This window comes from Gambusia affinis, linkage group LG09 (assembly GCF_019740435.1).
Source record: "Gambusia affinis linkage group LG09, SWU_Gaff_1.0, whole genome shotgun sequence".
Lineage (NCBI taxonomy): Eukaryota > Metazoa > Chordata > Actinopteri > Cyprinodontiformes > Poeciliidae > Gambusia > Gambusia affinis.
In genome coordinates, this window is record NC_057876.1 from 28,065,807 (window position 1) to 28,090,552 (window position 24,746).

The following is a 24,746-nucleotide window of genomic DNA, read 5'->3' on the forward strand; positions in this document are numbered from 1 at the left end:
TTGTTCTACATGAAAGACCGTGAAAGCAGTTCAGTCTTTCAGATGTAAGGAGGTCTCTGGTTCTGAACACAGTTCAGTTCTTGCTCATGTCATCGATTCATCTATGTGACTTCAGTCAGTCAATGTTTTCTGAAAGTCTTGAATTACATGCAATCTCTCCCTATTGACTGCACACCTTCTGCTACCAAACTTTTTCCTTCCACTAAACTTTCAATTTCATTAGTATACCTGAATCCTGTCGGAGCAACATTTTGTTGGTTGCCCTCCTTGTGCAGAGTGTTGGTGACTTCTCTGTTAGTAATTCTTAAAAAAAATATTAAATTACTTTACAGGTGTGATGTAATATTGAAATATATATACATATAAAAAACAGATGGAAACATTTTGAATGAATCTATAATAATTAGTGCCTTTGTGGTGTGAATTTAAAATTAATAAAAATTTTGATGACACCTGGATTGTGATCCCTCCTCAGATTATGACCCAATAAAAATAATATATTTCCATTTATTTTGTAATTTTTTTATTTGTGTATTTTTATACTTGTTTTATTAAATGAAATCACCAGAATAAAATTTCACCTTGTAATCCAGAGATAGTCTGACTGAGTTTGTTTAAAAGCAAGGCACAGATTTTAGGACTGCTGTGTCTGACTCGGAGTCGGCCACCATGTAGTGGAACTCTGTGAGGGTGGGGACCTTATTACACGCTGCACCTGAGAAAACATAAACACACCTGTTAGACAAAAATACTTAAACTTCTTCCTCATAACTCAAACAATGTGATTTTGTTTATTTTTTCCTACATTCCTGTTTAATGCATGTTGAAATCTTTCTCTACCTGCTTTTCAGATACTTATTAATCCTGCTGCTTCTTTCCTATTATAGTGTATATACTGTAAATATCAGAGAAAATGTGTTATTTGAAGCTGAAAGAGGGTTAAGACCTGCATTAAGAAGGAAAGCCAAAAAAATGTGTGGGTTTCAAAGTTTGCCACCGTTGCCATGAGAACTAAATTCGAGGGCTGGACAGATTTGGGGGAGCTCTTGGAGGAACAATGGATGACAAACCTAAAAGCAGAAGATACTTTGATGTGGGTCTCAGATCCAGTAACCTTTAGCGAAAACATGAATCGATGCAACTAATGCAGAACCTCTGGTTAAAAAGAAAAGAAAAAAGTATTTTTCTAAAACATCAAATAGAAAATTCACTCCTCAGTTGTACCATTATAATCCTAAGCACATCATGTGAACACTGCTTGTTTTGCTGCTGTATTCACATTAATGATTAATAGGCCTTTTATTTATTTATTTAGTTTTTTTTAATATTAATATACACGGAAATTTCTTTTGTTTTCAGAACTGAATTGAAATTTAGGTTTGGTATTCTGTTTTATTCTGTATTATTTTTTCTTTGTGTAAAATAAAAATGACAAAATTTGTAGAATAAACATGAATCAGTTCTTTCATTTGCGAACAAAGGTGCCTAATTGGAAAAGGAGTGAGTCATATGTAATTAAAATCTGATCACACTATTTTGTAGTACTGTTGTAATAATAATTTTAAAAAAGTATTGATTACTTCTTTGTATATTTTTTTTTAGGTAACTGCAGTAATTATAATCCCACAAACAGATATTTATCTTAAATAACACTCAGTTGAAACAGGCTTCACTAACTGTGTTTAATAATATTTGTTAATGTATTAATGTTTTCATGACAAACATTGAAAAAATTCAGATGGATTTTGGAATATTCACAATTAAAATTCTATTTAAACTCAAGAAATCTAAATTTTTAATTTTTTTTTTTCACAATATGACAAATCTCGACTCATAACCAGGAGTTGCTTTTCCTTCTGTACACCACAGTGTTTAAATGAGGATTGTTAAAAAATAGTTTGTTTTTCATTCTCAGCCCAGTCATAAATAGGAAGTGACATCACTTTCCTCATCCACATTATGGTGCCAGAAACTGGCCGACTTATTTCCTTTTTTCTTGGTGAGTTTCTGTTTTCATCATTAAAATTCTGTACATCTGCTCATTTTTAATGGCCACAAAATAGAAAGAGAGGGTGTTTAAATTTAACAGATTAGATCTTGGGTCTAATGTTCTCATGCTGACATTGGCACCATATCTGCTCCAACTACCCTTGGATCGTTCAATACACTCAGTAAATTAAGTCCATTGTTCAATCTTAAAGTCTGTTGGTTCAAATTGAACAATAGACTTTGTTCAATTTTATACTGGTTTTGAATGGTGAAAAAAGAAATAAAGAAAAGATACTTTCCAAATCAAAATCTGTCCATCAGACTTGTAATGGTTCAAAGTTTGAGTTGGTGTCTGCATGCAAATATGTAGAAATCCTGATTGTTGACTAACATCACACAGCTGTTAAAAAACTAAAGCTAAAACTTTCCTTTTTCTTTCAGATTAGGTCTCATCTTTCTTTGAAAACTTTTATATCTCCACTTGATTCAGGGGGAAATATACTGTTTATTCTGTTTTCCAAGGAGCTTTGAGATTCATCCAAAACTTTAAGCTTTTATTCACAGTATCATGTTGCAGTCTAGAGTCAGATATATTCTCATTTAAACAGCTATTCTGGTGTTTACCTTCTTGTATAACATTCTGCATCAAGCAGAACCACACAGAATTACCAATTTTGTTCACATAACCTGTTTTATCATCTGTGCCTGGAGCTTGCACTGCAGTTGGGGAAATGTGTTAAAAACAGTAATGTAAAGTCAGAAGAGGCAAGTATAAGTGGAAAATCAGTTTGCCACTTCACTGTCCTGTAAACCAGTTTTCTGTATAATTTCAAAATATTTATGGTCAATAAAGTTGTTACATCTTTATATCACTTAGCATGTTTCATTCAAAATGTACTTGAAGCTCCACAATCTGTTGAATATATTTTATAAACGTGACACTGAATCTTTCTGATCAGCCACAAATGTGCAGTGAAAATTCTTAGGGTGAGGCAGAAAGCAGCGCTGATAGGGGGCAGTGTTGAGCTCCAAAGGCAAAATGGGCAGCAGTGGCTGAAAGAACTGAGAACAATCAGAAACATGCTGTAGGAAGCAGCATTATTTAGAAACTGAAGCCAAGCAAGGAAGATTTTGCAACAGATGACGGAGAAATTTGTGGAGAGGAAAGATGCATGGACCTTATATACAAATAAAGATGAGATCATACATGATTTAGAATTTTTATTTATTTATTTTTTTAAAAGGAGAGATCAAGCAAAAAATTATGTAAATTTTGAGCTTACATAGACTTTATTTAAAGTTATCATATTGTTGAACAGTATGGAATCAATGAAAGTGTAACTAAATGTTTCAACTGAGGTCAAAATTGAAATATAAGATTCAGTTTTGGGTTTTATTTAATTTCTGTACGTCTGATTCCAGAGGAATCGTTACTTCACAGGTCATGAACTTCACTGCATGTCACTGGATCAAACATTCCCGTCAAAGACAAATATCTGTCAAGTGTTGTTTTTTGTTGGTTTTCTGTTGTTTTTTTTATGGCAGGGAACATTTAAACAATTTTCATAAATTGAACTGCAGAAAAAAGAGCGATGTTTGTGTCAGGCTGCTATTCCTTTAAAAATGTTTTGGCTCTGGACTAAAAAAAATGGAGAAGATGTCAATATCCATGCCTGAGAAGGAACTTTTTAGGCTTCATTTATGCAGGACTGTCTTGTGAAAAAAGTTGTATATTAACATCATAGCACTATTAGGTGAAAATCAATCCATTATGTTTAGTTTCCCCTCCTTCATCCCAGCGGGTATGCGTCATTACCTTTGGAAAAAGAGTCCATTTGTGAACCCATACACTCACCATAATGGCCTGTTGTGTTAGCGCAGATTATGGCTCCAAAGAAGTCTGAGTAATGCCTCTTGATTCTGGAGATGGCCGACTTGCAGGCTGCTGACGGATCGGCCCCGTTCCTCATCAGCTCCACAGCCAAGTAGCTGTTGGCAGCATGACACGGAGAAGACATGAGCAAAGCTAACAAGGATGCAGAGGGTCACAGACCGGGATCAAGCTAACAATGCCTTCAGAATATTAATTTTGTCTGGAAATGAGCACAGAAAATACACATCAAACAGTGAATCAGTGAGTTTCCTCTGCTTTTAAGTTTGCTGGAATGTTAAGTACCAGTGTTGTTAACCCTGTTAGCCTGAGGTCAAAGTGATAAGAGTTTCATTTCATTCCATTAGACATTTCCAGTACAAAATACCACTGATGGTACATCTACAATGTCCCCTTACACATTGCATAACTTCTGTTTTTGTCACTTTTAAATGAAAGTGTTGGAATAAAACAAAGATAATCCAATTAAATATGAAACACTGTTTTTGAAAGATTATTTTATTAATAAAATGAGCAAAAATAAACTAAACTAACCTGGCCATAACTGAAAATAGAAATTGCACACCAAAAAATTCACATCTTACAGGGACAGAAAAAAAAAGGTTTGGAAGCGGCCTAGTCTAAGTCTAGGCTTAAACTTCAATTGAGATGATGTAGAAAAACTTTAAACACGTCATTCATTTTAAAATTTCTCCAATCTGACTGATGTTTTCTGTAAACAGTGTGGGCCAGAACTCCTCCAGAGATGTAAAAGACAGGGGAGCAATTACTTTTTCACATGGTTGGTGTGGATTGTTTTCTTCTTTATAATAAGATAAGGTTAAAATTATTTGTTTGGGTCCAGTTATTTTTGTCTTTGAATTTGTTTGAGCTGAAAATCTTAAAGTGAAAAACCAAGGCTTTTTCAAAATGCTATTTATAAATCCTGCTCCCTTGTGAATTCTTCTGAACATCCATCCAGGTGTTGTTTGTTACGCGTTAGATACCAGGAAACCAGGCTTTTCTTCTTTTGAAGCAGTGCATTATGTTATTAAAATCTAAAACTAGAGGTTGTTTCTCCCCAGTATACACATCAGAGACGGTTATAAAAATATGGATAATGGTTAGCAGTTTGGCCTCCAATCACACCATTAGGAGGAGAAATGTGGGCTTACATAAACACATCTCAGCCTGTTAATAAGCAGCTATTTCAGAAGGTAGATGAAAAAAACAACAATCATTTAAACAGACAGCCCTCAGATGTGTTCACCAAATTGGGCTGACATTAATAAAAGCTATAGCATAACAAAATAAAAGAAAAGGGTAAAATCTCACTTCTGTTCAGAAATGTGCCAATGACAGTTTTGGGACAACATGGCCTCTTTTTTTTCTCCCCATACTATTTATGTGACTGGTGTTTGAGGTGTGACACAAGCAGCTGAGGGTTTAAAACCAACACATCACAAATGTTGATATTCTTTGGGTGTTTTTTGCTGCTGAGGTGAAGCAAACAGAAAACTACATCACAGATGTGTTGTTTTTTAACAGTTGAAGAATAAAAATCAAACTTCAGAACCATGAGATGGATCCAGCCATCATGGTCAAGACAGATCAGCTGTACCTTCCCTACATTAAAAGACTTTGGGCTTCTAGTCAATTATTGTATACACTGATAAGTGACTGGCAAATGTATCCATACCCCCTTTTTTATCTTATTTTATGTGAAACACCAACACACAGTAGTACTCGATTCTGAAGTGGAAGGGAATTTTTGCTAATAAAAAACTGAAAAGTGTGGCTTGAATTTGTATTCAATGTCCTTTGATCTAATACCATTAAAGTACAATGTGGAAGAAAATGAACAATATATAACATTAATATAATATAACATTGCAGAGCTACTCCAACATACTGGTGGCAGCATCTTGCTATGGTGATTCTTTTATACAAAAAATGTGTTCAGAGGCTAAAAGGACTTGAAACTGCCATGGATATTCACAGTTTAACATGAACTGAGCAGTTCAGATCAAGGCATGCTTTTGTGTTAGAATGGCCCAGTCAAAGTCCATAAAAGAAACCATCTGGGAATATGTGCAAAGCTGACAGACATACCCCATAAGGGTTCTCAAGTATCGACTCAGGGCTGAATTCAGAGGTGGAAAACATGAAGGGGTCTGATCATGTTTTCACAGCCCTGACTGTGTCTGTGATGCCATCCTTATATCTTATCACCGGGAAACAGGAAAAAATCACCTGGGCAGGAAACGCATCATGATGTCTCCGTCTCCAGTGGCGGCGGCAGCACCAGCTGAGCTGTCTGCGTAGGCTCCTGCTCCGATGATGGGGGAGTCCCCAACGCGGCTGCAGCACACCAGATAGTAACAATATCTAAACATTAACAAGTCCTACTCAACAAAATACACACAGTACTGGATCTTTATATCCAGAATCCGACATTTATTTGTTCCCAGAACTTAACATTTTCAGAAATAAATACTTGAGCTCAAGTATGTCTCAGCTAGTGCAATCAGCTTTTAAGTAGATATTATCCTGTCCACACCATCATGAAGCTTTAATACCTGATGCAAACAAATATTTGTTCATTTCATACTGAGAAGCAGCTTGTTTCTATTTATTTTAGACTCATCTACCTAAATGAAAACTCAAGTTCTAAGTAAATATTTCATGCTTGATTTATGCAGCCCACTATATTTTTATTAGTTTGCAATTGAAGGGAAAATGCCTTCGAAGGAGGATTTTACATTCAAAAATACAGCCTGTTATCACTTCTCCAAAGTGGTGTTCCAGCAGCATGTTTTTACAGCAGATCAGAGGAAATGAACCAAACATGGCTTTAAAAGAACCACTTCACTCGTTTCCAGAAGGTTGCCAGATGCTTGAAGTTTATGCAGAGTCCTTCAAACTAAATCTTAGCTTCAATGCACATAAAAGAAGATATTGACATAAGTTACATGAATGGTAAATGTAAACATGGGCCTTGAAGGGTCTGAGAAACATTCAGAATTAAGTAATCATGAAGTGTTTGCATCAGTTCAGCAACTGAAATATCTAAAATCAGATTTTAGATACAGTTACCTTAAAAATTTCAAATTAATAAACTCCTTTTTATTGTCACTTCTATTACCATCACAGTAATACAGAGGAGGATTAAGTCAAATGATTTCAGATTTCCAAACGACATTGTGGAAATCTGAGAACTAAAGTCAAAATATTGTCATAAAATTATTATTATCGCCCACCTCTACATTACACTAAGAACATCCATTGCACTTATTGAAGCTCTTTGGAAGAATGTCCATCTCTAATTTCTTCTCTTGCTCTTTACTTGATAAAATTAAATTTTGTCACTTATTAAAATTTCAGCACCTGTTGACAATGTAAACAGAGCTGGTTGTGTTTAATGTGAAGTACTGAGTGATAAATTTGCTTTTGTTTGTTCATAATAAAATTCTAACTTGCTTCATTTTTCCTGTTCAAACACAGAACAGTCATCAGACAGTAAAAGTCTGCAGGCATGATTTTAAAATTCTCACAGCGGCTCCCTGCAAATAAATACAGAGCTGGGCAAACACACATTTCTCAGTATTTAGCATGAGAGGAGCCAGACTCTCTTTGACAGACAGGAAAGTATTTTTCTTCACCAACATGGTCATCTCCAAACAGCTATTAGGCGAAACTCGGAATCCAATTCATGAACATTCCTGAGACATGATCAATTATTAAAAAAACACTCTGTCACCCTGAGAAGCATTATCCATTTCAGATCGATGTTGTAAGAAAGTTTATAATGATTCTACAGGAAGGCCAAGAGAGGTTTAAAGATCGGTAGTCTCCATTATGTTTAGTGTGAGTCTGTGTCTATTGAAGAGAATAAGCAGAAAAAATCAGCCCATATGGAAGAAAATGTTCCCAGAACATTGAAAATTTAGAACATCAGTGAAATAAAACCTACACACCCTGGAACCTTGTGTGATAGTCCATTAGTTGACGTTCCAGCAGCCATGTGACCATCTTTATCCATGGCAATCATCCCTGGTGCAAAGAAAAGAACAAATGCAAGATAAGTCAGTTCAGTTTATTTGTAATTCACAGCATAAAGTTGTTTCAATTCAATCACACATACATTCCAACTGACAATCAAACAGAGCACTAAGTCAGTTTATTATTCAAATTAGTTATTATTCAAAAGTTTACATCTAAAGAAACCCAGCAGATTGCATCAAGTCATAGACTTTTAGTTCTAATATTAACTTGTAGTTAAATTAATGTAAAGTTTTATTATGAAATGGAACTGAAACAGATTCTGTTTGCTGAAAGTGGTTCCCTGAAGACATACTTAGAGGAAAAAGGATAATGAGCATTCCTTCATATCTGAACCGATCCAGAACACAAGTATTCAACCGTAGGAAGTAGAAAGCTGAGTCCGGGGCTCAGCAACACACACCTATGGTGTCATGGGAGTGTATATTAATCTGCCGCTCTCCATTATACTGTGTTTGCGCTGCCTTTGGTCCGTAGGGTCCACACGACGTTGACGGATCTGGACTGACGTTCTGTTGACAGATGATGAACAGAGATCATTTCTTTCATCGTGTTTTTTGTCCTGGGTCTGATTCACCGCAGCAAAACATGACAAAGTACCCCAAATTTTAAGCAGTTTAAAATAAAATAAAAAAATCAGCAGATTTTCAGTGGAAATGGTTTCGCAGCTAAAATGTAATTTTGGCTGTCAGGTCTAAAACCTGACAACTAAAAGAAAAAAGACATAATTGAGGTCCCTCCGTGTTCATTCAGAGTGGTTAGGTATCATTTCAGGTGTGATTACCTCACACAAGTTGGAGCATTTTAGTTTAAGCTGCATAGTGTGATCAGTTTTTCTACCCAGTTAATGTAGAAGTTTTATTCTGATAAGAACTAAAGAATGTCCACTTTTGATATTAATGAAAAAAATGTTTTGTGGTGCTAAACCATTCAGTGATTTATGAACTAACAACAGTATTTTAAAGTCTATTCTGTAGCTATAGGGAGCCGGTGCAGTGTAACACCAAAATGTTTTAAGAATGTGTGGTTTGCTTTTCTATTCAACACATCTGGCTGCAGTTCCAGCTGCAGTCTTTAAGGTACTGCTGTACAGTCATCTTCTTTTTCCAAATAACTTCAGTTCAGTCAGTTGTGATGAACTCAGAACATCCGTTTCTCTGGCTTACTGCCCGTCTTAGCTGATCCGCAAAACAAACCAAGAAAACAAACTAAACATTTGTAAAACTGATATTCTCAACAGCTGTACAAATAATTCATGAGAAGCATAAACCAGCCGACAGCAGAAGTTTTTCAAAAGAATCAAAAGCTTCAGTGTCTCCTTCTCTTTCTTCTTTGAGTCCATTTTCAGGAAAGCTGTTTTCAGTTGTATTAAAGAACCAAATGAAGACTTTAAACCCGACAGAGTAAGGTTTAAGTTGAGTAAATCATGTTGCTTTAAAAACGGAGGTTTTTGCTCTGTCTTCTTTTCCATAGCTTTTCAGACTGCTTTAGATCAGGACTTTGACTAGGCCATTCTAACATATGAAAGTACTTTCAACTAAACCTCTCCATTGCCTCTTTGGCTGTATGTTTAGGATGGTTGGTCTGCTGGAAGGTCTTCTTCTGCAATCAAGTCTTCTAATTCAATCATAGATAGAAAGATGAATAATTTTAGAGTAATTGATTAGTTACGTTTTAAACCCAACTTCCAACCTTCCTATCCACTCAGTCTGAAGTTTTCTGCACTGCAGATATTTCCAATAATAACTCCAGGAACTTCAGAGCCATAAGTTCTACTCCTAAAAGTATGAATAGAGAGAATTTGATCAATGGAACAGTGGATGATCTCTGGATACATAACGCCTCCCTGATTCTATAGATGTTGTGACATTGTTGTGGAAATGAAGGGGAGTCTTTTGAAGAGAAGCAACAGCTCATTGCTGTAGGGCATCACCTTTACCACAAAAGCTGATATTTTTTTTCTGAGGTACTTTAGTATGCCTGTCAATTTTCCTTTTTGAAATCAATCTTTTGGAAGCAGTGTGCCCGTGGCAGATACAAGCGAGGAAAGAAACCGCCTCACACACATGCACTTACCTTTCGATAATTAGGTTGGCAGTTGCCCTTCAGCCACTGTGAGAAAACATTCAAAGATTCGTTGGTAGTCAGGTCTTCTGCAACAAAGCCCATGTTTTCAGCAAACACAGAGGCTACGAAGAGAGGGGAAACACTGGGGTCAAGTTGCACATAGGAGACCACTTTGACCTCCGGTTAGGACTTAAAAAAGGTTCACAGACAAAGAAGGGACTGCAAGCAATTTTAGTTCATTTCAGCATCGGTTTATCTGGTTTAAAAAGAGCTGCTGCTTTGAAAGGTTTTCATCATTCAACTTTGGGAGGAATGGCGTAGCAACTATGATGAATTGGTCATCAGAAGGATATCATGACGCACAAAAGAAATGATTAAATCTCCCAGATATTGTCATGTTCATAATAATGGAGAGTAAAGCTCCATCTAAAGCTGTACAGACGTTGAGAACAACGTTCCTTCTGTTACAAAAAAAAACATGAATAAAAATGTTCTAAAGGAAAAGGAATTATAGGTTGTTTAAAAAATTGCATCTGCAATTTTCTATGCAAACTCAAACACTTCCTGTATAAACTGAAAAATGCTTGAGATTGAGTTTTCCTGTGAATCCCTGAACTAACGTTTAGTTACATAAGCATTGCTTTTGACAACTGCTTTGTATCTGGACTGCATCGAGTCAAACAACTTCTAGTACCTATGAACAGGTGAACAGCCCATAATGACTGGACTGCACTCTACAGGTGTTTAAGATCTCTTGGTTTGTCAAACCATTGTTGTTTTGTCAACAATGGGACTTTGCAGGGAGTTTTTCTGATTGTCTTTTGATTGTTGCAGTGCTTTCAGGTAGCTGCAGAGACCTGCAGGCCGTCTCCAGTCACCCTACAGCTGGTTTTTAGGCTCAGGCTTTTTATTATTATGATAAAGTTGATTGATTGATTGTGTATTTTTTTATTTCTTTGTGTGTGTTACATCTGTAATTTCATCTAAATTTAAATATTCAAAACATATTTCCAGTTAAAACCATTGAGATGTTTGGTACTTATTTTTCCTGCTGCTTGTAAGCAGTGATGTTTGACTGCTAACATTGTGAACAGAACTACATGCTGGGGGAAAAAGATTCAGTTTTAGCCTTCAGTTCCTGTTCATCCCTCTCTCCTCATCCACAGCATAAAGGGAGCTCTTGAAGAAGGTTTTTTTCTTTTTGTATGACTACTGCACAATTATGCTCTCCAGGCTTAGAGGACTATATGACCCATGTGTTTTTCACTTACTCCTAATGATTGCCATTTCATTTAAAAGCCTATGCTGTGTCTAAAAGGTTTGGGTTCTAATTGAGATCATTAATGCAGAGTCGAGCGTCCTCAGACGCTGAAAGTGGTTCCTTTTACACTCTATAGAATTATACTAAAACAGGCCGTTATGTGTGAAATGCAATTTACATTCTGTGCGTTGTTGAAATAAATGAGTCCATTATTCCTGGCTGTATCACCCAGGATGTATGAACAGCAGTCCCTACATACCTGACTCTCCCACTAGCAACGTATGTTCAGTGCGCTCCATCACGGCTCTGGCGACTCCAATAGCATTTTTGATTCTTCTCAGGTCTGCCACTGCTCCCACCTCCATCGAGTTACTACTCAGAGAGCACACAGACAGGAGACATTCCTGTTGGTTGACTGCAGCCAAATACCATCTGTGAGCAATATATCTCCATTATAAATCAGTGTTGGGGAAGATTACGAAGATCATATTTAACCAAAAATAAAACAGCTTGAATCTCAAGAGTGCGCATAGTTGTTTTTTTTTACATATATAGTATTTATCTGTTGACTGCTTTACTGGATCATCAGGCAGGTGTTTGTCTAGATTCCTGCTTGTACAATGTGTCTGCTAGTGTTTATTAAATTTCTTCTCCATGTATATTGAATCGTGTAATGGAAAATATCCCAGCACAACATAGTCATAACTGAGAAACAAAAAAGGGTAAAATTTCAGGGGGCATTCACTATGGAAAGAGTAAACAGCTTGCTACTCGTCTTTTGTTGTAAGCTGACATTTACTTCTCATTATAACTTCTGAGACTGTAAATGTTAGTATTTAAGGAGCTAATAACTGGAACGCTTTCAGATCATAATGAGACTCTTAATTAGTGCTTCCCAGCAGACGGCTTGAAGGAAAGGTCAGCCAGTTAAGTGTGGAAATGTTAAAGATACATGGAAATAAGCAGCACAAATCGTAAAATAAGTAAATAAATAAAAAGGAATACGTTGATAGCCGCATGTGACTGATTAGCATTTTTAAGATGTGAATCATGTAAACATACATTCTAATTTTAAACCTCTTCGCATCATTTTTTCTGTCAATTTCAATATATTTCACGCTCATATCAGATAATATTAAAGCATTATGGTTTAAAACAAAGCTGCTTTGAGCTGGTTTTGTTTCCAGTGGCTTGACATGGTGTGCAAATGGTAGCTAGTTATCAATAATAACCATATAAGAAAAACATTTCCTGCTCATAATGCCGACTTCACTTATAAATGTATCTGTTTTCTAAATGATTTTACTGTATAAATTCTAATTTTTTCTTTGTGTAAAAGCAGGGTGTCTGCCCATTACCCGTTCATGATCATGGCATCCAGTGTGGTTTCTCCGGTCTCATCAGGGCTGCCGCCAAAGCCCACAGTGCCGTCACACTGGTCCATCTCACAGCGGGCGCAGCCCTTCTCCACGGCGTCCAACACGGAGCCGCCGGACTGCAGGGCATGCCATGCTACACAGAAAGACAACCAATCAGGATGCAGGGTCAGAAATATGTTTAAGATACCACAAACAGCATGAGAATAACTCTGCATGTCAAAAACTGTGAGATAAAAGTTACCCTACCAGCCTTAAAATGAAATATTATAAACCAACAGAAAGTAGCTGATTTTAGGTCAATAATAGAAAATATTTGTTGTTTTTGGAATCTAGAATAGTTTGACAACCACAGACTCCGGTGTATTTAACACCAATTTGAAAATAATAATAAGAAAAAACTTCAACTTCCCATGCTTGTACAGCTTTCCTGTACCTGCTAATAAAAAGTGAACCCACAGAATGCTGCTGCCACCTCCATGTCTGGTGGTGAGGGTGGGGTTTTTTGGGTAATGTGCAGGTGTAAGGTTTCCTTTTTCTGCCTCTCAGGTCCTCTGAGCAGAACATCGTCTTCTGGCCTCTTAACGAATGATTCTTGTCACTAGATTCGCTCAGGTGGCAGATCTCTGCAGCTCCTCCAGAGCTACCATGGGCCTTTTGCTTTCTTCTATGATTTTTGCCCTACTTGTCTTGGCAAGACTTTATTTGGTAATTCTTAAATTTTTTTGTCTGTACAGTTCTTCCTGAAAAGCTCAAAGCTGGAAGTATTCTTTTATAATCTTACAAAATGGATCCATGAACTGTTTTCACAGGCATTTATTTATGGGTTTCAGAGTAATGGGGGGCTGAATAGAGATGAACGCCAGACTTTAGACTATTATTTGTAAAAACAAAAGAAGATTAGTTATAATTTTCTTTCATTTTACATTTCTGCACAGCCTTGTGTTGGTCTGTCACATAAAATCTCCCCAAAGTACAGCAAACTTTGTTTTTGTAACGTGACAAAATGTGGAAAAGTTGGTGAAAAAGAAGCCACACTTGGCAAAAACACAAATCTGTGCTGAGCCAAAACAAGTCAGTTTTGCAAGATCTCCGAGATGACCAATGCGACGGCTTCCTGCTAAACAGGGGGGCTCACTAGCATTTGGTCACTGATCCCCTAAGAGCCCCTGAGGGATCAACACACCAACTGATGCTACAGCCATCATCTTCCCATTAAATGCTCTGGTTAGTTCGGCTTTATTTTCTTTTCAGTCCAAACCTAAATTATGTTTTTTTTTTCCCCTCTCTTTTACAAAAACAAGCAGAATAGAAGTGGAGATGATCCCGCTGATGCCTGTTACTGTAATCCCCCAAAGGAAAACAGTTGCTGGGGTAAATTAACGTTTGCGGCTTGCATCGTTAAATATTTCACACAAAATAATCCTGGGTGTATTTTTCAATTTCATTTCCTCTGCATGAAAAAAAAGAAAGAGCTGACAGACACCTGATGTATTAACGGGCAACCATCTATCCAAGAGTGAGACTCTGAGCTGAACTTAAATCATCGACGGCCCTGAGCTGATGCTTAAGATGTTTTGAATACCGTTTCTATCATTTTTGGCGCTGAGCTGTGCACCCACCGGAAATCGACTTGATGGATAAGTCACAAGCGACAGCGAAATATTTTCAGTTTCAATTTGAACATGTCCAATGTATCACCCTGAAGCAAATCAAACAGAGTGAGGGCAGGCCTGCTGGAGGCAGCTATGAAGCCTCGTGGGTTCAGCCCATTTCATACCCTCATCTAAGACTCGGCTGGTCTTTCATACGGATAAGCTCTAGCTGAGTCACAAGTATACAAGAAAAAAAAATTAATGGTGTGAGTAGAGAAACGTGAAAGTAGCAGTTATGAATCGGCCACGGCCTGAACTTAACCACACATACACTCTGCAGACACACACACACACACACACACACACACACACTCGTTTTTCCGCTTTTATGGTTGAAAATTAGTCCAAGGGATTCATTTCTCAGGCATTAATAAGTTTGTAGCTAAGTTGTGACAACACAAATATTTTCAGAGCTGCAACATTTGCATTTTTCATTATACTTCCTAGTTTTTTAATCATTTAGTCCACAAGAGGTAAGTAAAAAACATATTACTTTTGCTAATGAATGGTAAGGGATTTTGAATATTCACTGAAATGTCATTGTCCATAATTTCTCAAAGGTAAAGGTGACATTTAAACCTGTTATAATTAACAGAGATGGATCTAATCACTCAGTCAGCTAATCAGATATCACAGTGGTTGAAGATTATATCTGTAAAGCAACAAAAGTCTACATGAAAATTAAGAAGGTTGTTTGAAATTTAAAAAAAGTATAAACGTAATTATTCAATATACAATTTTACAACAACAGTAAATATTAAATGCTGGTTAACTGCTGAGTAAACTGAATTTTAAAGACTAAAGGAGAATCAAACTGAACAAGGTAAAAATGCAGCATTTTCTGCTCAAACACATAAACAATATTTTCTGTCAAAACAATTCAAAAACATTTCTACATTAAAAACTGTCTTGTATTGACGTTTTGTCACATGATTGAGCATAAACTAAAGGAATGGATTTGCTTCTTTCCCAGCAGCCGTCAGCTGCGCTAATTACAAGCTGTGAAGGAGGAGTTTATCTCACATCAACGCAAAAGAAAATGTATGCAATTCAAATAAAACTGATTAATAAAACCAAATAATAATATGTAATATATCGAGTTATTTACAGCATGATTCACCTGACAGAGAGATTTTATTCATTCCATAAGGACTTTTTGTCCTATTAGGCAGAAGAGCGTTGATAGATCGTTGCAAGTATATTTATTTTAAATAGTATTAAAAAATATTGTTGCAAAAAATCCAATTATAACAATAGCTTAAATTAATCAGAGAAGGTAAATCCGTGTTTCATTGCTTTATCTGATTTTAAACAATGAATCATTTTTATCTCAACCCCCATTTTTGCAACTAAAATTAATATTGTTGGTATAAAACAATTCAAATTTGATTTACATAAACAGTCATGTTTATTTTATTAGGAAGTCTCAGTTAGAAAATATAACCCTACTAAGTTTTCAAAGTATATTTGTTACTCATAATTAGGCGGATGCACCAACGTATCGTTTCGAAACTGATGAGGACCGTATTCTTATGTGTCCAGGGATTTGTGTTTAAACTCCACCCACATCACTTGCGGCGCCGCTACTTCCAGCGGCGTATAAATGGTGCGGACCCCACTTTTCCCAAATCTGTTTAGTGAACATGTAAACACACACAAGAGGGGATTGTGACCTACCTGCAGCCGTTGCACTCTTAAATGGCCATGTGTTGATGACAAGCGGTAGCGAGGTATGTCCAAGACGAAAATACAGCATTAAAAATAAAAAATGAAGAGATAAAAGCATTTTTGCTCTGTTCTGTTAACTTATAGACTCTAAAACATGAAGCTGTCAGGTGATATGAAACTAAAAATAAAGAGATTTCAAAGAGAAGTTGCTTTAAAGAGAACTACTTCTCTTGTAGTTGTCAGGATATTGTATTTAGACTTCCTTGTTGTGTCACATGCTGAGTGGGCGGGGTCGGCATTAAAGGGACATTGCACATCTTTCTTCAACACGGATTTAGTAGACTTTTACAAAATTAGGAAGAAGACGGCCTGGGTTAAAAAGTGTAAAGGAAACATTTTGAAGAGTTATAAAAACAGACTGTATCGTGCATTTCCTGAATCTCCCTTCAACAAGCTGATCCTATACCAGTTCCAAATGAATACTTGGATATAAACTTTTTACTTTTAGTTAGTTTTTATCATATATGCAGAGAGAGATGTTAAATGAGGCAAAATTTACATCTGTAGTTGTATTTGAAGCAGAACTGCTAACGTTTCCAAAAGTGCTTCTGGAAAAATCTCTTTTTTTTGCTCTGTTCTTAGAACTATTATGTTGTGACCCTTAATCTGAAATAATCCCAACATTTGTAAAATGTTGCTGTAGTCGGACACAGACCTGCTCTCATATTAACTTACTCGAGAAATGGCATCCACTTTTTTATATAGGTGCACATCCTTCTGACTTGCTTCAGAAGCCACGCTCATTATTTACACCAGCATGCTCCAAGCTGACCACTTAAACGGTGCAAAGTGAAACCTTGCTGTGCTGCTGGCAGATTGGGATCTCCATGACTCCTCTCAAGGGTTTAATTTACATTGGAGACGGAAGGAAACCAAGGTAAGTATTTGCTGCATGTGCTTTTGTAGATGTTGGATGGTTTGTTTGTGCTTGGCAAATGTCAGCAAGCTCAATAAGCGGCCCTTGCTGGCTACAGCTCACATCATTTTCTGATTTTTCTTCCATATCATTTCTTACGGTTGCCCTTAGGATTGTTTCATAGTTGATAAAGTGCCTGTCTAAATCTGTACCACCTCTTTTGAATGTGCATAATTTTATGGGATTATATTTTTGCAGAAAAATCTACAAAACATTGTGGGGTTTTAGGTTTTACGCAACAAATTGTTACATACTTCCACACATAAGTAGTACTAATTATTACTCTCTGTTTAATTAAGTATTATTGCTGAACCAGAGCATCTGAAAAACAAACTGCTTTGTCTCAGACTCTCTCTGACCTCATGAAATTGACCTGCAGTTCTAATGTAACTTATTTTGGAGCTGACATCAGTGGAACAACCAAAAACTGTGCTCCAGTAAGAGCAGCACAACTTTAACATCTTTTTAATCAATTAAGAATGATAAGGTATTTAGCAAAATGTCAACTCGAGTACTAAGTAACCGACCAACTGCTCTACTGACTGATTGTGCTGCATCGCACTGCATGAAACTGGAATGAATAGACTTAACCTGAACTGAATTTACAACATAAAAGACTTTCCATTATAAGTAAACAACTTGTTTGTAAAGTGCCTTGAAGTTATATTTGCTGTAATTTGATGTTTGTGATACTTTTACTATTTGATTAATCTAAACAAAACATCAGCAGTTTTGATTCACCATGAAATGTGGTCTGTCATTACCGATTCACTTTTTTAAAGTACACAACCCAAAATGCAAAGACTCCTTTCATTTACCTAGAACATGTTTGTTTTCCTCAATTGTCCTAATTTGTTCTTGTGTAAAATGTGAGGTTCGTAACTAATTTTGTTGTATCCTGCATGACACTCCATGAAGGTTTTTAGTGAATTGTGCACCCCACAATGGATCTATTGATGGAAATAATAAGAAAGCAGAATAAATTATGGATCAATGCCATTCTGATTCAGAATTATATTTTACTTTTCTAGTCTTCTAAGAAAAAAATGGAAAAACATTTCAGGATATTATCAAAAACACTAACATTTGGTTCAAGGCTTCAGTGCATTACTACAACCTTCAAGGAGACTGATGAAACGGAATACTCAAGTGGAAAAAAGTGAAATAAACTTTAGAATGACCATAATTGGCAAACACTTAAATGAACAAGAGAAAATCAGCAGTAATTTGGGGGTTCTGGGAGATTGTCTTTGTCCATAGTAAGGGTTAAAAAGGCAACATAGACAGCATAATGACTGGACTCTGAAGAAGTGCAATGGGTCATTTGGTCTGATGAGTCCAGATGTTCTCTGCTGCATCACGATGGGTCCTGCCAGTCTCCAAACTCATGGAAACAGTGTTATGATCCCAACTATTTTATATTATTCTATATTGTTTTGCTTGGCTTTGTTTTCTTTACTGAGTGTCAGTATGAGCACTTCGCTGCCTTCTTCAGTGAGCACACTACCCTCTGGACAGAGCATGCAACACTGAGAGGATAATGTTTTTTTGATTTCCCCAGTGCTTTTTACACAATTCAGCGTTCACTACCACTATGTGAGAAACTCCAAAAAATAAAGGTACTTGCCCCCACAACCGCTTGGATTATTGACTAACTGACAGACAGATCACAGTTCGTAAGAAAGAAGAGTTGTGTTTGAGGAGGTGGTTGGCAGAACGGCTGCACCGCAGGGAAGCTGAAACTCAGCACTTCTCTTTATCCTCTACAACTTTCAGGTGAACTTGGTTCTGTCATCAGCACAAATAAGAGATTTAATTTCTGCAAAAATACTTGTGACCAGTGCGTAAATAATAAATATATAGTGAAAAGCGATTGGACTTTATCTGCAAAGATCGCAGTGTTTTGTAGATGTATTCATGGCTCTGAAACTTTTTAATGCATTTTATCTGGTGTTTTTTAAGTCAAAGGAAAGTGTTTTTAAATTTTTACCGCAATTTCATCTACAAGTCTGGTTTTGTTTGTCTTTAGCAACTTTGCTCCAAAGTGACCCTGTTAATATTTATTGCTTTTCAAAATTTTTAAAGCTCACACCAATAAGGTATGTCCTCTTCCATTTTTAGGTTTTGCCACAGGTTCTGTGTTGGATTCAGGTCTGGAGACTTTGACTAGACCAATTTAATTCATTTAAATAACTTGATTGTAGCTCTGAGTGAATGTTTAAGGTTGTTGTTCTTCTGAAAGATAAACCTCAGACCCTCTGGAAGGTTTTCATCCAGTATTGCCCTGTACTGTATTTAGCTTCACTCTCCTTCCTATTAACTCTGACCAGCTTCTGTGTCACTGCTGATTAAGAGTATCCCAAAGCATGATGCTTACACCACCATGTGTTGCCATAGTGATGTTTTTCAAGATGATGTGCAGTGTTACTTCCACACATAAAGCAGACCAGCACACCTTCATGATTGTCCACCTGAGCAGAAAAGGTGTGGAAAGGAAGATCTATGCTTTCTACAAAATAGAAGAGATTTCACATCTCAGGGTTTGATAGACGGTGCATTTGTCCTTTCAGTCATATATTGGTGCTATAACATCAAAGCCAGAGACAAGAGGAAAGTTAAACTGAGAGAAATGATGTGTTTGAGGCCTTACAGCTTTGAGAGAAAATAGTTACAGAAGATGTTCAGCTTGATACATTGCAGTACACGCCCTCTACAGCAAACTGATTAAACAATGAAGTGGCTTCACTGGGAGCCTTTTTTCTGCAACAAGATCCGGTACAAAAAGTCTTTCCTTCCCACTGATACAACACTTTACAGCGACTACATCTGCCAGCAACTCTATAGATAAAACCAATGACTTGCCTTTCCATATGCTCTGATTGTTTGCTTTTTCTTTCATGAATTAGTAAATACCACATTCCATTAACATCAGAGGAAAAATAATTTCCCCTCTGGGATCGATAAAACATTTTTTCATGTCCATTTAGATATAACTCATTTTTCATTTCAGGGCCACGTGTTTCTGACTCTGAAAGGGCAAAAGAGTCATTTCTTATTAGTATTTTTAATAAAAGGGTAAATTTGATTACAGCATATCTGATGAAGAGTGGATACTTTTGATCGAGTAAATTGCTATAGCTGACCAATAAAATAACTAACTCGAATGGTTGTAGGGAGCAACACTTAGCAGGATGTATTTGAACACACAGAAGCGACTAGGTCTTTACAGTCAGGAGGATCTTATCAGATTTAAATACTGTGGTTGTACACATATTTACAGGTTTTCAGTTGTTGCATCAGTTTCCGCAAAGAAGGGTTATTCTGTGTTTTGAGGGACATAACGATGGTCTTTAATGATGTTTGGAGGACGGTGGAAAACTTTCTATGGAGAAGAAAACCTTCTCCAATATAAAATTAATATTTTTAAGAAAATAGCTGCTTACTATTTAGTCGTTAGTCGATGCATGAGCTCAATCAACTTTAGATGAACTCATTCATGATAACTTGCATCCATAGTGCTGACAACTGAAATCCACAAAACAGGGGATCCAGTCCAGGTCTCTAGTGTGAATGCCTGATTTAAAATCCCCATGAAATAATGGAGGGAGTGGAGACCGCCACCCACAGGCTGGTATACAACAGTTGGTTACCGTGGAAACTGAGCGCATCATGGTGAACAGACATTTTTAATGACTTAGTTTAACTGAATACTGTGAGATCTGTTTCTTAGACATCAACAGACAGACAGGTACTGCTCTCCCAAGTCCTTACACTCTATTTAGTTATCAATGTTTTTGTTTTGCTTACAAGACATAAAAAGCTGAGGTCTAGCAATCATCTTTCCTTCCCTTCTACGCAGAATCAAGCAGGAAAATGTGTTTATTCTCCCTCATACTCAGTACTGATGGAGACAAAAAAAGGTCAAACTTTAATGATGTGGATTTTTCAGAAAAGATGCTCATCAAACAAAGTTTCCTTTGGGGAACAATTTTGGCATAAAGTTCTTAGTTATTTGTCGAATCACTTGAGCATATATCCCAAATTTCTTTCCATTAGTTCTTATTTTTCATCTGTTTCAATTTAGCTCCCAGTAGGAGGCAGCTGATTGTGACAGAGAGAAGGAAACAGGCTGAGGTGAAAAGTTTGGCTTACTCTCCAAATGATACCATATGGTACTGCCTTGACATTGCATATTTCATGCTGGAATTTTCTTTCAAGTTCCAGGAATAACATATCCTGGCAGATGAGGCAAAGTGTCCCTTAGAACAAGAAAAAACTTGATAGAATTGGATTCTTTGATTTTGCACCAAACAAGAACAAAGCCTGAGCCATGGTGGGGAAACTAGCAATATAGTCTAACCTTGAGACGTGGACGTTAACAGCATGCACCTTCTTACATTATTCATATATATAAAAATACAATTTTCACTAATATTTTATTCATTGGTTTTTCTTTAACAATAGGAAGTCGTAGTGTGATTTGACAGGTATCTGATGGAGAAAAAATGGATGAGAGGCACAGAGAGTATTGCTTTCACCTGAGTTATTGATCCAAATTAAAGACCAGCACATAAAAGAAACTTGTTAATAATAACTTCATCCATCACAATGTCCTCTCAAGTTGTTTTTTAAAATCAGTCAGAAGTCTCTGTGGGTAGTGACAGTGTTGGTGTAGGTGACTGTAAAGGTACCTGAACAAAAAGCATGTGGAACTAGAGAACAGAAAGCACTTTGTATAATCCCTGACGGACAGTACCTGCTGTCTAAACGGCAACACTGACAAATGTCTGGGCAGAAAACAGGTTAAGGCATTTTTCTACACCAACATCACTGCAGGAAACTGGACATTGATTTTTTTTTTTTTTTTTTTTTTACAGTGGTAACTTTTGAATGCTATGAAACCTATATTTGTTGGACCAGAGACGTACCTTAATTCCAGGATCAGTGTAATAGGTTGCGTTCACACCAGTCCTGTGTAACCCGCTGTAATCTAACTCCAGTCTGTTTGCCTAGAAAGTCCAGTTAATTTTTTTAGATGTGAACACACAATTGAACTCTGATGTAGACCAAAAAAGCAAAATCTGATCTGCCTACAATACTAGATCTTGGTTCTGTTGAAGTGAACTCTAGTGCAGTTTGAATGCTTATGTGGACGCCAAGCGGACCGGAGGCCGCTTCAAAAGTAGGAAAATGACTAGGGCATCCTGGGTAAATACACCAAAACAAATGTGTGGGTCTAGTGCTAATGGGAGAAATTGTGTCATTTGCCAAAGACAAAAGAGGAATCTTACAACCACTAAAATCAATTTTTGTTTACAATTTGTAAAGAGAGGAGTTGCATCAGTGTCTTCTTCAGAGGTTATTGTGTCATATCTTGGTACAGTGCCACCACAGGTGAGTGGGTGAATAGGTAGCTGGAAGGGTTTGGTTTGTTTGACAGAAAGTGAACTGTACCAACTGAAAATGTAACAAATTGTGGCAATTTTGGCCCCAATTCCAACAGTCTAACAGATTTTCAGGTGTAAAAACACCCGTAAACTGCCAAATGTGTGGAAAAGCAAACTTCCAAAGTTACAAACTTCCAAAGGCAGATAAGCTGAACTGGGATGAATATCATGGTGAAAAATGTTTAACAATTATTTATTGTAAAATAAACCTTTCTAATAATTTATTATGGCTTAGTTTTTCATGTAAAACCTTTCCATTTAAACAAGAATTGGTTTCCCTTTAGTCATTTACATTGACAACTCTAAAAGAACAAAACCAACACCTCAGCATGAATAACTTTTTTTAACACATAAATATATGTTGCTATATATCACATTTGTCTATTTCTTCTCTTATTAAACATTGCTTTTGGTTCTGAAGTTGGATTGTTCAAAGGTTAGTCCAGACGCCTGCCATTGTAACCCGGTTGGCAAAGTTCTGAAGACTTTGACAGGTATGTTAAAACACAACTTGACTTTTTCAAAGCCTGTTAATGGGGTAAAATGCCAAGTATAAGATCCAATACCAGCTGTCAGACCCAAGAAGGGAATATATAAAAACCTCATGGTCTGGCACAAGCTTGGAACAGATCTGTCTTCAGAGAACAGTCAAGTTCTCTGAAGACTTGACTTGACTTCAGCTAACATCAGTAGAATCCCTCAATACCTGAAAAGTTGGGTTTCCTCTTTCATGAAGTTACAAAGAAGGGGAAAAAGGCAACTGGTCTATCAATGTTTTCCTTTGGAAACATAGCCAGAAAATCCTAATTAGCTAGGAAGAAGGTAAATAATATTTTAGAGCCACTCTGTCATGTTTTTCCCTTGTCATGCTTTATTAATTATTTTTGCTTTTTTGGAATTGATTACAGTTAATTGCTTTGAGAGGTTTATATTTTAAAAATGAATCTGGGTGTACCGGATTAATGTCTTTACAGTTTTAATTTTTTTTCCAGATGACAGGACACTAAGTGTAACTCTTGACTAAAATGATATCGTCATTATTCTGCAGTGTTCAATCTGCTGATGTATTTGGCTTTACTTTAAATTACAACCCCCATGGGAGTTGTTCAAGATTTCTTTTGAAGGATGGAAATGTTCCTATTGTCATGGAGGTAATCACATTAAGCATGATATTTACTGTATCTGAATTATATCTTGTTCTGTGCAAACTTTAGACAGTCTGGCTGGGCAAAGATTGAGGTATTTTGGACCAACTATTGCAATGATATTTGACACATTATTGGCTGGCATTTGCAGTCAATTCAGGAACACAATAAATTTTTCTTGCTGCTGATTGGTTGTACTCCCACAAGTAGAGATAAGGAAGACTGTATGTGTTGGCTTCAGTAGTACTGAGATCGTACAAATCAATGCGCATTAAGGTATTTGGTATTTGGGGTGGTGAAATGAGCAGCTGTAAGCATTTTAACAGGGGGTCTTTTTTGTGGATTGCAACTATTCACCAGTGGTTGTCACCTTTAATCCCTGGTAATATTAGAGGTTCACTGAATGAGGAGCTGCTGTGATCATCACCTTTCACATCTATGCACAGATTTTAATTTGGACTTTGATGGGGTCATTTTAACGTAATTAATCTGCTGGTGCTGTGTTAGTCTTCCTCCACACATTGCATCAATTTGTGTCTCTTTTGACCAGAACACCATCATATTTGCAGTGCCCCTAATATAACTGGTGAAAAATATTCTTTCCACAATGGCTTTCAAATCGCATAAGGGCCACATTTGCAGACTGAAAGACTAATAGCTGTCCTACATTTTTGTCTGGTAGATTTGTGGTTGTGCAACATTTTCTTCAGATTCAGATGATGGACTGAACAGAATTCTGAGATGCTCAAAGCTTGGAATATTGTTTTATAATCTAACTTTGCTTTCAGCCTATCCACTGCATTATCCCTGACCCTTCTGCTGTGTTCCTCAGTTTGTTCAATAATCTTCTCTATCAAACCTCTGAAGTCTTCACACAGGAACCTATTTTAAATTATACCCAGGTATTCTTCATTTGGTAATTAGGTGACTGGAGTTTAGGGATTTGAGTGAAGGAGGCTAAGCACCATCTTACATTTATGCAGTAGTGAGTATTGAGCCTTCGGCTTATATTCATAGAGGAGGAACAGACGTATGAAGACATACAGGTGCCGACTAAATTTTATATAATTTAGTCTCATATTTGGCTTTAACAATTTAATTGGACAACAACATAATGATCTGTAATTAATTACACTCTGGTACTTCTCATAACATGTAGGAGCTTATGTCAAAGATCTGGTGAAAATTGCCACCAGTAGTAAATCTACCCCATGGACTGTTTCAATATGT

General features: G+C 36.7%; 1 protein-coding gene across 1 annotated transcript; it reads right to left on the reverse strand.

The window, feature by feature from the left end:
- Positions 1–506: 506 nt before the first annotated feature.
- On the reverse strand, positions 507–16,240 carry aga (aspartylglucosaminidase). Its single transcript, XM_044127072.1, has 9 exons — positions 15,958–16,240; positions 12,608–12,761; positions 11,509–11,621; positions 9,998–10,110; positions 8,325–8,433; positions 7,837–7,912; positions 6,113–6,220; positions 3,845–3,978; positions 507–715 (listed from the first exon to the last, which is right to left on the reverse strand). Exons 1-9 carry the CDS (start codon positions 16,064–16,066, stop codon positions 615–617), a joined length of 1,017 nt encoding a protein of 338 aa, XP_043983007.1. The 5' UTR covers positions 16,067–16,240; the 3' UTR covers positions 507–614.
- Positions 16,241–24,746: the final 8,506 nt, after the last annotated feature.